The sequence below is a fragment of the Drosophila albomicans genome, chromosome 2L (assembly GCF_009650485.2).
Source record: "Drosophila albomicans strain 15112-1751.03 chromosome 2L, ASM965048v2, whole genome shotgun sequence".
Lineage (NCBI taxonomy): Eukaryota > Metazoa > Arthropoda > Insecta > Diptera > Drosophilidae > Drosophila > Drosophila albomicans.
In genome coordinates, this window is record NC_047628.2 from 2,174,811 (window position 1) to 2,188,295 (window position 13,485).

The window sequence follows — 13,485 nt, forward strand, 5'->3', positions numbered from 1 at the left end:
GCAGCAGAGGAGCGCCCAGTGCTTCTGCCCGCCCGCGCCCTCTCCCTTGCCACACGTTGTGTTAATCCGAAATACGCGTCGGGAACAACAAAGATGTTGTAGAGGTTAAAGTTAAGTCGAGTAAAATAACAATTGGATATAAATATATATATTTGTATTTATGCATGTGTGCGTGCACAAGACAACAACAACAGCAGCAACAACAAAAATTTTAGGCAATTTATGAAGAAACAGTTTGGATTTGCTTTGTGTACCATTATTATTATTGAAGAGTTGAAGATTTAGTAGAAAATGCGCGTAGTGCAAACATGCTATTGCTTAAGTGCAACAAAGGACGAGAAAAACACAGTGAACGAGTTCTAATTTGGAAATCATTTGATGGCCACGATGATTTCCTTAGGCATTCGTTATTCAAATCTAAATAGCAAGCAGAATTGTGAGTGATTTGTGTTAAATGCAACATTTGTGCATCATATTGCCAATTAAATTTGCTACGACGGGTGCGATTGCCGTGTGATGATATGCCACTTAAACAGGTGAGTTATAAGTCCAATCCAAGTCGCCTATATGTGCCTTTCACCCTGTTAAGTGCTGAGCTTTCTGTCTTTTTGCCGCCATCAAGTTTGCAATAACAGCTGATCTGCTATTGCATTTGCTGCAATGAAGTTACGGGTGGTGAGAATGGTCGCTGTAGCTTATTAATCACTTGCGTCACCCATGTAGTGTTCGTTTACAGAACAAAACGAAAAAAATCTTTTTGGACGTGTCATGCGTTCAACGTATTTATACATGTGTGTGTGTCTATTTTTTGGGATTTTATTGAGGCACGATCCGCTGCTTGCCGTTTACGAACGAAGACGGTGGCCAACAGCCACAGAGCAGTATTTTGGTTACCTTTTCCCTCTTGCACACACACCACACACCCTTCCAAGTCGGAAGAAAAATGGCGACGACGAGGTATCGATAACAACAAGAGGTCAAAATGAGAACGTGAGCAACCTGTGGCCTCGAATAAACAGCGTGATGTTTTTTAATTAGGCCAGCTTAGAAATAAGTTTTAAATCCTAAGCTTCTACTTTTTAAATGCATTGACTAGATGAATTGTGCATTGAAATGCATATTATATTTCTGTTGTTAAAATTAATTGTTGTTGGAATTTCCAAGAAGTTCATATAACCATCTCGCTCGCACGGTGAGCGAAGCTGCAGCACAAAACAGAAATGTCAAAATGTTTAATTGGTTTTTATTTTCGCTGTCTTGTTTAGGCCAACATGCCAGAAAAAAGTTTGTGAATCGTTGTAAAATGAAAAAGAATACATGTGAATAATATTATTTTGTTTTTATGATTATACATTTTAGTTGTAAACAGTTGGAAAATACGATTATTACACTTGGTTTCGTTTCCCAGGGCTGCATAAAAAGAAATGCAATCATCTATAGACAAGACGATATGTAATCGATAAGTCGATAGATTGCTAGTAATTTTACTCTCCTAATGTTGCTTCTTCCCTCCTTATTATGCTTGAAGAAAGCCGAGTTTTCGATGAAAATATATTTTTGTTTTTATTTAGTTGACTCACTTAATTAAATGTATATTTTAACCCCTCGATTCGATGACGACTTGCAGCAGATTGAACCGTCAGTGCGGATATCGGTGTCTCTCCCATGGGATGCAGTACTACGACTGCGTCAACTGGCTGCCGAGGGCAATCCCACTCTGCGAGCCCTGGGTATTCTGTCCGTGCAGCCTGAAGGCGATTCTGTGATAACTTTAAAAGTTGGAGGACAAGATATTAAAGTAAAGGGTAAGAATATCGATATTTCTTTTGTCAAATAGTTATATTGTAAAATGAATTTGTCTCAATTCTTGACAGATAATTTAAGCGATGTCGCAGGCGGTGCAATTGAGGCGGCTGGCACGTCTTCCAACAAAGCCGCTCTCACCGTTGGCGTTACTAGTGCCAGTGGGTCGGCGCAACTATCGGCAGTGCCCACATTTGATGGCCCCAGTACCAGCAAGGCAGCTTATGTTCAGCAACAGCGACTCACGCAACTGTCGATGCAAAACGATGCAATCTTAGGCCAACAACAACAGCAGCAGCGGCGAGATGCATTGTCGCAGCAACAGCAGCAGAAAATAATGGCACAGCCAACACTGCCGTTGCCGCCGCCGCAGACGCTCCCATCGCAGTACAATAATAACAGTGCCGCCACGACGCCCCCCATCTTTAAGTCGCCGAACACAGTGTGTCCCATGGAGGGCAAGGTACCGCTGTTGCCTTCGCCTGTAGGTACGCTTAATGTGCCAACGGATTTTCCATTCGAAAGTATGCGGCAAGCACGTGTCTTGCAGGGCAGAGAAACGACGGGTACGGCGGCCACAGGCACATCTGTCATTGGCGGCCTTGGTCCACCACCGATTCCTCCTCCGAATGTTACTCTCAAGCTGTTAGGTAATGAAACTTCGCCGAACAGCGAGGCGACTGCGGCGGCGACGGGAATCGGTGCTGCAGTAGTCTCGAATAAATCTCAGTTCATACATCCGCCACCGCCATATCCTGGTCTGGGACCGAATTCAAATTCGAGCCTAAATCAAGCATCAAGCAATAGTAGTGCTACAGCTGTCGCAGCAAGTGCGGGTACAAAGGCAACTCTAAGCTATCATCATATGCCAACATCATCATCAGCCACTGCTTCGCCAACAACCACGTCAACAGGCAGTAATAACATTGCAATATCATCACCATTGTTAGTTAATCTGTTGCAAAACGACGGGAATGTGATGACTAGTAATCAATTGAAATCGCCCCAAATGTCAGCGCCAACAACACCACAATCACCCATTGTCAGTATGAGTCCTAGCGCTCAAATGATAAATTCAAACTCGCCAATGCGGTGCTCCTCGGCGACTCCAAACGATTTCGCTATGACACCAGCAGCAACGATTGACAACGGGAATGCACCGAGTAATGCCGTTGTGCCATCATCCCCTACAGGAGGAGGCCCCTTGGTTATGCGTAACATTCAGCATCAGCAGCAACCGCTCCTCCTCAGTCCCAATAACACTGCGAATATGTATCCAGGTGGGCCAACACATCGCTTTCAACAAGTGGCTACCTTGCGTCACCAACAACAGCAGCAGGTTCATCAACAACGGCAACATCAGCTGCAGGGTATGCAGCCGCGATTTATGCCTCCTCAACAACAACATCAACAGCAGCAGTTTCTTACACAACAGCCAAATGGTAAGATATTGAGCAGACATGAAACAGAAAGTTGAATTTAATAGTATTCTATATTTTCATAGATTGCTTCAGTAATCTAAGCCTACAGCAGCCACAGCAACAGTTGAGACAACAGCAAATTCGAGGAGGTCTGCCCCCTCCGACGCATCAGCAACAGCAGCAACAGCGCCTTATGAGCATGCCATTATCCTCCCCACAGACGCCGCAACAGTTTATGCCTCATGGTCGAGCGTCGCCGATTGCCCACTCACCTGCCTCTAGCCACCACTCGATGCACAGTCCGTTAATGGCTAATCATCAGCCTACGCAGCCAGCAAATCTGCTGTCGCCTTCGACAGCACCCAATAGCCCACACCCGCAGCAACTTGCGCAGCTTCATCATCAACAACAGCAACAGCAGCAAAAAGAGCTGTCTTCAATCTCTAATTTGCAAAATCCACACCTTGTACCTGTAACGGGCGCGGGCAATGCTCAGATCCCTCTACCTCCGCCTCCAGATTACAACCAGGCTGCGGCGGCGGGTAGTTCAAGATGGCCTGCACTTAGTAAACCGATGGACTCGGTTACTAAGAGCAGTTTCCAGGAGTTTACACGTTATCAGTTGCAATACAACTTGCAGCAACAGCAAATTCATTCAGCCAACGGCTCAACAACGCAATCGGCAACGAATGCAGCTGAGATTATATCTGTGCCGGGAGGGCAACGGCAGCAACAACAACAACAACAACAGCACCAACAGCAACAAATACTGTCAATGGCAGCCCAACAACAATTGGGGACACAGCAAGCACAACCTCAAACAAATGTTTCGAACACTTCAAACGTTGGCCATAGTTTGAATGATCCTTTGATTTCATTGTCCGACCTTGACGCCTTAACTACCAATGATTTGGATGCTTTACTACCGACTCTAAACTGTGATCTCGACTCAACGCTTAGCCTCGAGGATAAAAATGAGCTTGAATCGTTACTGCAGGATGCTAAGGACTTAGACTTGGATTTGATTGAAGACAATTTGTCGGCAGTTGGAATGGATGTGGGTGATGCACTTAGTACGTTGCAAGAAACGCCTGGCTGCATGGTGGAACAACAACAATCCCTCCAACAACAACAGCATCAGCAGACGCATCAACAATCACACATACTCGAAATGCAGCCCTATAATCAACAACAGCAAATCTTGCATCAACAGCAACAACAGAGAACTCAACTAACACAATTGCAACAACTCCAACTGCAACAACAACAACAGCAAAGACATCAGTTACAGCGCCAGATTCAGCTGCAGCAGCAGCAGCACCTCTCTCATCGAGTACAACAGCAACCAATTCAAGTGCAACAGCAACAAGTACATCATACTAATGCACAAGTGGTAGTTCAAAAGAAATTGGGGCAACAACAACCACAACGTGTTGGCGGAAATGTGCAACAAAAGCAATTCATTATTAATCCGCACACGGGCGATATGGAGCCAATGGTCAGCGATGATAGCGATACGGAGGCCGAACAAGAGACAACGCAGTTACATTTTCGGAGTATGTCGAGCAGCAGCAGCTACGCTGGGTTTAACCCTGCTAATGACATGCTCCTGCCGAGCAATCTCTTCTCCGAAGAAGATTCAAACTCAGCAATGTCTGGTGGTCAGCAGTTGCCGGCAGCTGTTACCAGCGATCAGGAGCGCTCTCGTGACTCCCTTGCATCTAATAAATCTGCGTCTAGCCGTTCAAGGAAAGCACCGCAGCAACTAAAACTGAATCATACCAATGCACAAAGTCAGCAGAATCAAAACCAGAAGCATCAAATCGCCAACTCATGTCATCCCATGCAAGTGCAAACACAACAAATTCCACATCAACAGGTTCACTTGACCGGCATCACCTCAGACTCGCAGCGTTCTGGAAACAGTTCTCCGATAGTTGGAAGTGGTGCAACAAATTCTCTCGTACCTGGTGGTAATAACAACAAGAAGACGACGAAACAAAATCTATTGCGTGAGAAACTACAACAGGGTGTTAAGGAGCGCAAAACAAAGGACGCAACAGCAACGACAACTCCAAAACCAAAGCGTGAACGTGCGAAGGGCAATGGAAAATCTAAAACAGTGGCAACCGCTGCAGCTACAGCGATTGCCGATGAGAAGATAAAGTTGCGTCTCAAGCTCGATAAAGTCGAAATGACGCAAGCAGCTTTTGAGCAGCAACAACAACAACAGCAGCAGCATATTCAACTGAATGCCATAGTGGATGGTAATCATGTGCAACAACAACAGCAGCCAATGCCATTGCAAACACATTTGCTAACGTTGCCTACTTCTCAGACGCATCACCAAAATGTACAACAGCAACAACATCAGCCTCAACAACATCATCCAGTCTACATCAATGTTCAACAACAACAACATCAGCAAACTGGACAACAACAGGCGGTTACTGTCGGAATGAATGAGCCTCGTGTGCCGCCGCTTCAAATTCGTCTGCGTGGCAAAAATTCAGTTGTAGTGAAAAATACACGAAAAGACAGAAAGAAAGCCACAACCACAGTTGTCGATGAAGATCAGAAAATGCGACAGCTGAAACGTACATTTAGTGATCAAGGCGGGGCACAGCAGCAACATCAAATACTGCTAATGGATGGATCTTCAGACAACAAGCAGACTAAGCTAACACCTGCAACGCATGTCAATGGTTTGCCTAGCACTGCAGGAGTTCTAATTCAGAAGACTACTCAGGCGCCTCCACCTCCGCCACCGCCTCTGCAATCAACAACAAATGCGAAGACTACAACAATTGTGGCTGGCAAGAACGGTCTAACTATCAGCGCTATTGTTGAGGCGCACAAAACACAGGCGCAGGTCGGACAGGATGGACAATTGTTGACCGTGGGATCTACAAATTCTGGTACTACGACGACGACGACATTACAATTGCAGCAACAACAGCAGCTCAGCAAGATCGCCACCTCTTTGCCAAGCAGCATTACACTTAGCGCAATAAGCAGCAACCCAGCCACCACCAATAACAGCAACAGCAACAACAGCACGAGTAACAACAATGCCATTGCCAGTAACAACAGTCGCTTGCTTAACAACTTAAGTCTAAAGAACCCCATCAAGACAGCAGCGACGATTACACCCATTTTGGGTGGCAAGCCGATGACAAAAAACCATAAGCCGCCGCCATACATAACCGCCGTGCAACAGCTGCAGCTACAGAAACAGCAGCAACAGCAGCAACAACAACTGGCGGCGGCCGTAACAATGTTGCCCAGTGCGACGACGCTGAAGCGTGTCGAAATAACTAAACAACAGACGTCAAACAGCAGCGTCGATGCAGCAACTATGATAACTGTTAGCACATCCTCTACATCAGCGACCACGACAGCTACAACAACAACATTACCGCCCATGCTTGGCGACAGAAAGCTACCAGGAGCAGTTGCTCTTTCCATGAACTCCACCAACCTGATTAACAATGGCCATGAGCTGGGCAATGTAGCAGCAATAGTGTCAGCAACACAATCCAAGCAACATAACCACGTGAGTCAACAGCAAGCGGTGACTATTAGTGGACCAAGCAGCACTGCGTCTCCGACACCCTCGTCTGTTTTAGTCAACACATTACGAAATTCGCCGGCCAGCAATGGCACTCCTGGTCATGGCAACAATGGCGGCGGTGGTGAAGATAGTGGAATAGAGTCAATGGATGCGCTCTCGGAGAAAAGCCCGCACCAACAAACCTCAAGCAGCCCTATACAGCTTCAACAGCAACAAATTTCCAGTAAAGTGACGACGGGAGGGGCAGCGGCTGCAACGATAATACAATCGACAACTGTTTGTGCTGCTATGGATACAACAACAACAAGCAGCTGCCATAGTAGTAAACTTCAACAGCAACAGCAACATGCTGATGATGAGATTGAAAAAGCACTGGCCAAAATGGAGGGAGACTTTCCCGATGATTTGGAGAATATTGTGGCCAGCGTACTCAAAGAAACGGCGGCGGCAATCATGGGTAGTGGTGGTTATAACTTGTCGACAACAATAACATCTCAGAATGAAAAATTAAATGGCGAGAATATTGATATGCTCGAAGACGATGATCTCATCAAGAAATTGACGGACAATATTGATGTTTTGGACAGGAAAATTCCTGTTACTTCTGACACGGAACCGAAAAGTGAAGCTGCAATGAAATCGAAAGTAGAGAAGATCAAGCAGGAGGAACTATCGACAACACTGCTTTCCATTAAGAAAGAGACAACTGCAGTGGAAGAAGAAAATAAACCAAAAGTTTGTGTTTCAACTCAATCAGAATCTAAAACCGAAGAGAAGTCTACAATTGCACATAAAAAAAAGGAGAACGAGTTCGAAAAGGAGGAGAAAGAGAAACCCCAGACTGAGTCACTACAGCCTATATCAATTGAAATACCTGCGCAGTCAGATTCGGAGACATCGCGTATAAGAACACGCGCGAGCAGTCGCTTAGAAAGTCCATTAGATGCACTTAAAACCAGCCCAGAAACTCAGCAGCCAACGACAATAGCAGCAACAACGGCAACATCAACTTCGGCCACAACAACGTCGTCCACCATTTTGGTGAGAAGCACATCGCGGCTATCATCGATTCCAAGTCCCCGCTTGAGTGGCACACCAACGCCTATTCACAACAATAACAAGCGGCGGCGTCAGGAGTCCGAGTGCGGCAGTAGCAATGATGGTACCGTCAACGATGCTACACTCTTCGTTGATTCGATTAGCAGCAATAGTAAACGTACACGAATCAGCAATAATAATAACAATACCGAGACAACTGAGACCGCTGTTAATCATATGATAACGAAGAAGATTGAGATTGAGTCTTCCGACTCAGACGAACCGCTCATTGAAGTGGCGGGCAAAGTGCGTAATTCAAAGACACAAGTAGAGGATAAGACCGCAACCGTAACACGAAGAAATGTAGTGCATCCACCACAACAACAGCAAAGTAAGCTTAAACAGAGTTTAGACTATAAATAAGATTTCGTATTCTTAAGTACATAAGTCGCATTTATTTTTCAGAAGCAATCCACTTGAATGCTACCCCCACTCAGATGCAGAAGACAGTAAAAGCACAGGTTACAACTCACACAATCAATAGTGGATTGCAAACGGTCAACAATTCTACGTCGACAGCAGTAACATCTACCACCAATAACCATAGCAGCACCAATAATAATACAAGTATAGTGCATGCAACACGTGGGGCAACAGCAGCAGCTGCGACCAGTAACAACAGCAGCCACAATTTAGCAAACAATAATAATGTTGTGAATGCCAGTTCGCCAACAGATGAGAAGATTGGAACGAGAAGGAGTGTGCGAGCAAGTGCGGCTGCCAACAAGATCATCTTTAGTCGCAGCAATGCAGCTGCTGCTGCTGCGGCTGCAGCTGCCGCTGCCGAACCCAAAGGCACACCGGCTAAAACTGCAGGCAGCGGTTCTGGAGTGGTTGGTGTGAATAATTCGACAAATGCAGCAAATGCAATCATCGAAAGTGTAGCTGAAGCGCGCCGTAAAACACGTAGTGCAGGTGAGTTAATTTTTTTATTTTTATTTTTAATTATTTATTTAAAGTCGACAATGAGCTGTAGATATAAAAAAAACAAGCCCGAAAGCTACAGTGGAGTGTGCTCGACTGTGAGATACCCGCTACCCAATTTGAATAAAAGCAAAATATTGCGGTATTATTTTCAAAGTATGCCGAAAATACTAATAATAAGTGCTATATTCGGTATATCGATATAGTGCCACATTCAAAATATACCATAATTGTCGGCCCTAGTAAGTTGGCGTTTTTGCCCATAAAAAAGTAGTAATAACTTCAATTTATCTGATCGCACACCACATTTTCGGGAATCATAAATACTATTGTTATTATTATATACACCGAAATTGACAGCTCTATCTTTAAAATTACGCTTGTTATTTGGTTTTTTGATTTGCGCGGGCGGAAGTGGGTGTGGCAAAATTTTGAAACAAACTTGACAAATGCTGTCGAAAAAAATTATGGCCCTATCTCCTATAGTCTCAGATCCAGTGTTTCATACGGACAGACACACAGACGGTCATACGGACATGGCTAGATCATCTCGGCTATTAATGCTGATCAAGAATATAAATAGTTTATAGGGTCGGAGATGCCTTCTCCTGTTACATACATTTCCTGCCGGCACAAAGTTATAATACCTTTCTATCCTATGGGTAGCGGGTATAAAAAAAACTTTTAAGAATCTTATAGTTAAAATAAATTATCATCAATTGCAACGTATAAATTCAGTAATTTATGAATTAAGAATTCTTGGAGTATTTAAACAAAAGGAATCTAATCCCACTGCATGAGTTAAGTGATACTCAGAAAAAAGCAATAATATTACATGAAAGGATAGTTACTTGTTCCAGTTTCCACACCATGTTAATTATAGATTCTTTGTGAAATATGATACAACAGAGCTTTGTATATTAACATATGATACCTCTACGTCAAAAGTACAGTAGTAGTTGTAATCAGCACAGAAGACTAGAAAATGCAAATGCTTAGAGTAGTTGGTTATACAGAGGTTAGGAGATAAGCGCGAGAAAAGGTTCATGTAAACAGTATTTGAATGAATAGAGGGTAAGCGATAATCGAGGGTGTACAACTATAAGTGTGACTCACCGGGAAAGACAATTTAATGTGACTAAGTTGGTACGAATCAGTATTGCCTTTTAATAATTTTAATATAAACATAACCTAACCATAATACCATAATTATTAGCAAAGAAAGATTTTACGAGAGTAACTCAATTCATGGAACCCAGTTGAAGCCTCTCAGCACAAACGTAAGAAATATTATTTGTACGATATATTTTTATGATTCAAGTATTGAGGTAACCAAAAGAAAGGATTATACTCCAAAATTGAACAGGGAAGCAGCAGTAAAACAGCTTTTTCGTTATGAATTATCTTGTTCATCGTTTGATAAATTCAAGGCCTTGAGTAACCCTAATGAAAATAAGTGAAATATGTTAATCAAATGTTAGCCTAAGAGCAAAGAGAATTCATAAATAAATCTTATCGTCTACTCTAATGAGAGGAAACAAATTAAAAGCATGATTAGAAATTATGGAAGAGATCAAGATCAGGTTGATCTTGACACATCAGCATTAAAATGTTAGAATATAGACTAACATTAAAAGGACCGAGATGGTAACCCTGAGGAACACCAGACGGGCTTAGATAAAATAACTTTTTGAGTTATTTTATTGATAGTCAGAAGATACCCATAAAAGGAAGTTAAGCGGAAACACTTTAATTTTTTTTTATGGCTTTGCATGTTGCTTTGCGACAAATGAAGCATGTCAAGTTAGAGGTGGAGAACTATCAATTGTCTGCGCCATCGATTGTGCTATAGCACATGTGTGCGATAGCAAGGAAAATCTATCGTCGATAATTGTCGATATTGCAGTAAAAGAAAATAATTTTTATTAGTTTTTGAAGTAATCCATATTTATTTAAAATATGAGAGTAAAATTGGTTTTCCAATCTTTATCTGAAAATATTGAATAATAATTATTTGAATAGAATGATTTTTTATTTTGTAGGTGTACCTTAACTGCTATTTATATATTTATTTCAACCACTAATTTTGTTCGCCTTTTTTCAATGATTTGTCCCGCTTTGCTGAAGACCCTCTCCGACTCTACGGAGGTTGCTGGTATACAAAGATATTTGCAAAAATATCGACCACTATCGCCGATAGCAATTAATCACTATCGAAAGTGCGCGCCGCTATCGAGAGCGTGTCGATAGTTGCCAACCATCGATAGTCCCGATAGTGCCATCGATAGTTCTCCACCTCTAATATGTATGTATATGAGGTCAGCCTAAAATTTGTTTTGAAAACCTTTGATCACTAGAGAAGAGAATTCTAAAAGGTCGGTGGTGGAAGCTCTCAGTTTTCTCAAATACAGATTAAGAGTACGAGATAATATATTTAATAATGATGTTCAGTTGAGATATAATAATCTACAGAGTAACGGACAATTTGGAAACACCCAATCGAGAAGATTGCAAATTGTTTTTCCACATAACAGGGAAAGATTAAAATTTAACAGGTACATACAATTTTTGTAAAATTAAATAAAAGCTTTTCAATACAATTTTAAACTAATAAAAAGTTTATTGTAATTGTAGGCTTCGCAATAAAATTAGACAAGTTAGTTATAGGGATAAGATGTCATGTGACCGTCTACCAGTTGAGTATGTCGATTGGAAAAAATCTGTAAATATATCGGCAGTGGACTGTTCACTTCAAGCAATATTATATATATATATATAATTATAATATATTTTTTGCATGCAAAAAAGAGTTACGTAACAAATTGACTAAAAAAATAGCTTAAGAGAAATTTAATTATCGACTTATATACTAATACTCAAGAAACGCGTTTGTCTAAATTGTATGCCTTTTGTTGTAGTAATTGGAGAATCCATGCTGACCGAGGGACGACGGAGAAGAACATCGCGTGACTACAAGTGACCAGAGCTTTGCGCCTTGGCTAAGAGTTTGAACCATTCGAATGATGCTAACGAGGATGACTTGATTGAGCTGATTGACCTGGACGTTGTTGCAGAACGGTTTGATATCAGTACTGGTTTTCCTTTGGTCCAGGCGCAAAACTTTAACGGCGAATTGGAGGTGAACAGCAACGGTGATGACGACTCTGGTGATTTAGAGGAAGATCTCATTGATCTGTCTTCAGCCCTGAGTCTTATTGAAACTACAGATAAAAGTGGTCTTGGTTACGAGGGAATGGATGATCCCGATCCCGATCAGATGCGTTTGCTGACTTATCACAACATTAAAAGTAGTAGCTACACGGAAGCTGATGTGAATATCGATGCGGTTAGCTTGCTAATGCCAGAACTGGGCAATGTTGCCTCATCTTCAGAATGCGGAGGCAACTATGTGGACTATGATGAGTTTAATATGTGCCTGAACAACATACTGAGCGATAATAACAACGATGAGCTCGATGTCAATGGCGGCATTACGGACCCAATTGCAAATTCTGGTAAGCATCAGCCGCACCAGAACCAGCACCAGCAATGGCGAGATGTAAGCGATGTTATTACCAGCATAGTGCCATTAAACAACAGTCTTGGGCTAAGCTTCCAGGAGTTTACTACTGAGTCAAGTGTGACCACTGATGACCGTGCCGTCAACAGCAGCTCGTCGCAATTGGCCTAGTGGCGTTTAAATCTACAATTGTTTATAATGTTGCTTTCTAAGGCTTTGTAAATAGTAATTACACACATCTATATATATACATGCAAAAGCTTGAATTTTCGCTTTCGTTTGTAATTAAAAAGAGAGATAAACATTTTGAATATTTTGTATAGTTAGTTATACCCAAAGGTTGCAATAATGTTGCATCTTAAAGCGAGCAACATCACACTCATACGCCCATCTAGTTAATCGCGCATGATGATTATGGATTCTTTACCTTTACCTTTACCTTTAATTTTAGATTTGACACTACTCACTGCTTATTTAGCTCTACTTTTCATCAATTCTCCCTTGGTAAATAAATTTGCTAGTCAAGTGGAACAGACAATTTGTGTATAGCTCAAAAAAAAAAAAAAGAAAAAACATTGAACAAATTAGTTGAAAATCAGATATATGCAGAAATATAATATAAATCCAGACGAATCATCCTGTTCTGTTCTGGCACGCATGCGTAGTTTATTTTCACATCTCAACTCTTGTATATATTTTAGACCTATTTCTGATAAATGCAACATATATAAAATATTATCTTAAGCATGGTAATTCAAGTCCAACATAGATAAAAGCAGACCATATATTTACAATATTTTTGTATTCAATAATTTCATACATAAATAATATATATGCACACGATATACAGATAGTCTATAGTTTTATATATTTATATATGTGTGTATATATATAATTATATATATTTATTTATATATAATTCCATATATATACATATATATATCTCATATAAGTTTGAGTTGTTTGGAAAAAATTTGTTTTTTAGTTCTAAAAGCTAAATTGTAAGTCATACATATTATAAACTATCAATATATGCACATAAAAACCTCTGTAATAAGTTAGTCAAGAAAAAAGATGGGATATAAAACTTGGTATCCAGAGAGAAAATTAAGAAAAGTGTTTGTCATTTCGTGAAGTGATTGAAC

The 13,485-nt window shown here is 41.5% G+C and overlaps 1 protein-coding gene across 1 annotated transcript; it reads left to right on the forward strand.

Moving 5' to 3' along the window:
• The first annotated feature begins 1,572 nt into the window (after window positions 1-1,572).
• LOC117566233 (serine-rich adhesin for platelets) lies at window positions 1,573-12,927 on the forward strand. Its single transcript, XM_034245781.2, has 5 exons — window positions 1,573-1,805; window positions 1,875-3,245; window positions 3,308-8,227; window positions 8,302-8,811; window positions 11,739-12,927. The coding sequence occupies exons 1-5, from the start codon at window positions 1,589-1,591 to the stop codon at window positions 11,798-11,800; spliced, it is 7,080 nt and encodes a 2,359-aa protein (XP_034101672.2). The 5' UTR covers window positions 1,573-1,588; the 3' UTR covers window positions 11,801-12,927.
• The last annotated feature ends 558 nt before the right edge of the window (window positions 12,928-13,485 follow it).

Coding starts and splice junctions, on each gene's coding strand:
- LOC117566233 (XM_034245781.2), top strand. CDS start 1,589: ATGTATATTTTAACCCCTCGATTCGATGACGACTTGCAGCAGATTGAA. Junction 3,246..3,307: donor TCTTACACAACAGCCAAATG/GTAAGATATTGA, acceptor ATATTTTCATAG/ATTGCTTCAGTAATCTAAGC. Junction 8,812..11,738: donor CCGTAAAACACGTAGTGCAG/GTGAGTTAATTT, acceptor CTTTTGTTGTAG/TAATTGGAGAATCCATGCTG.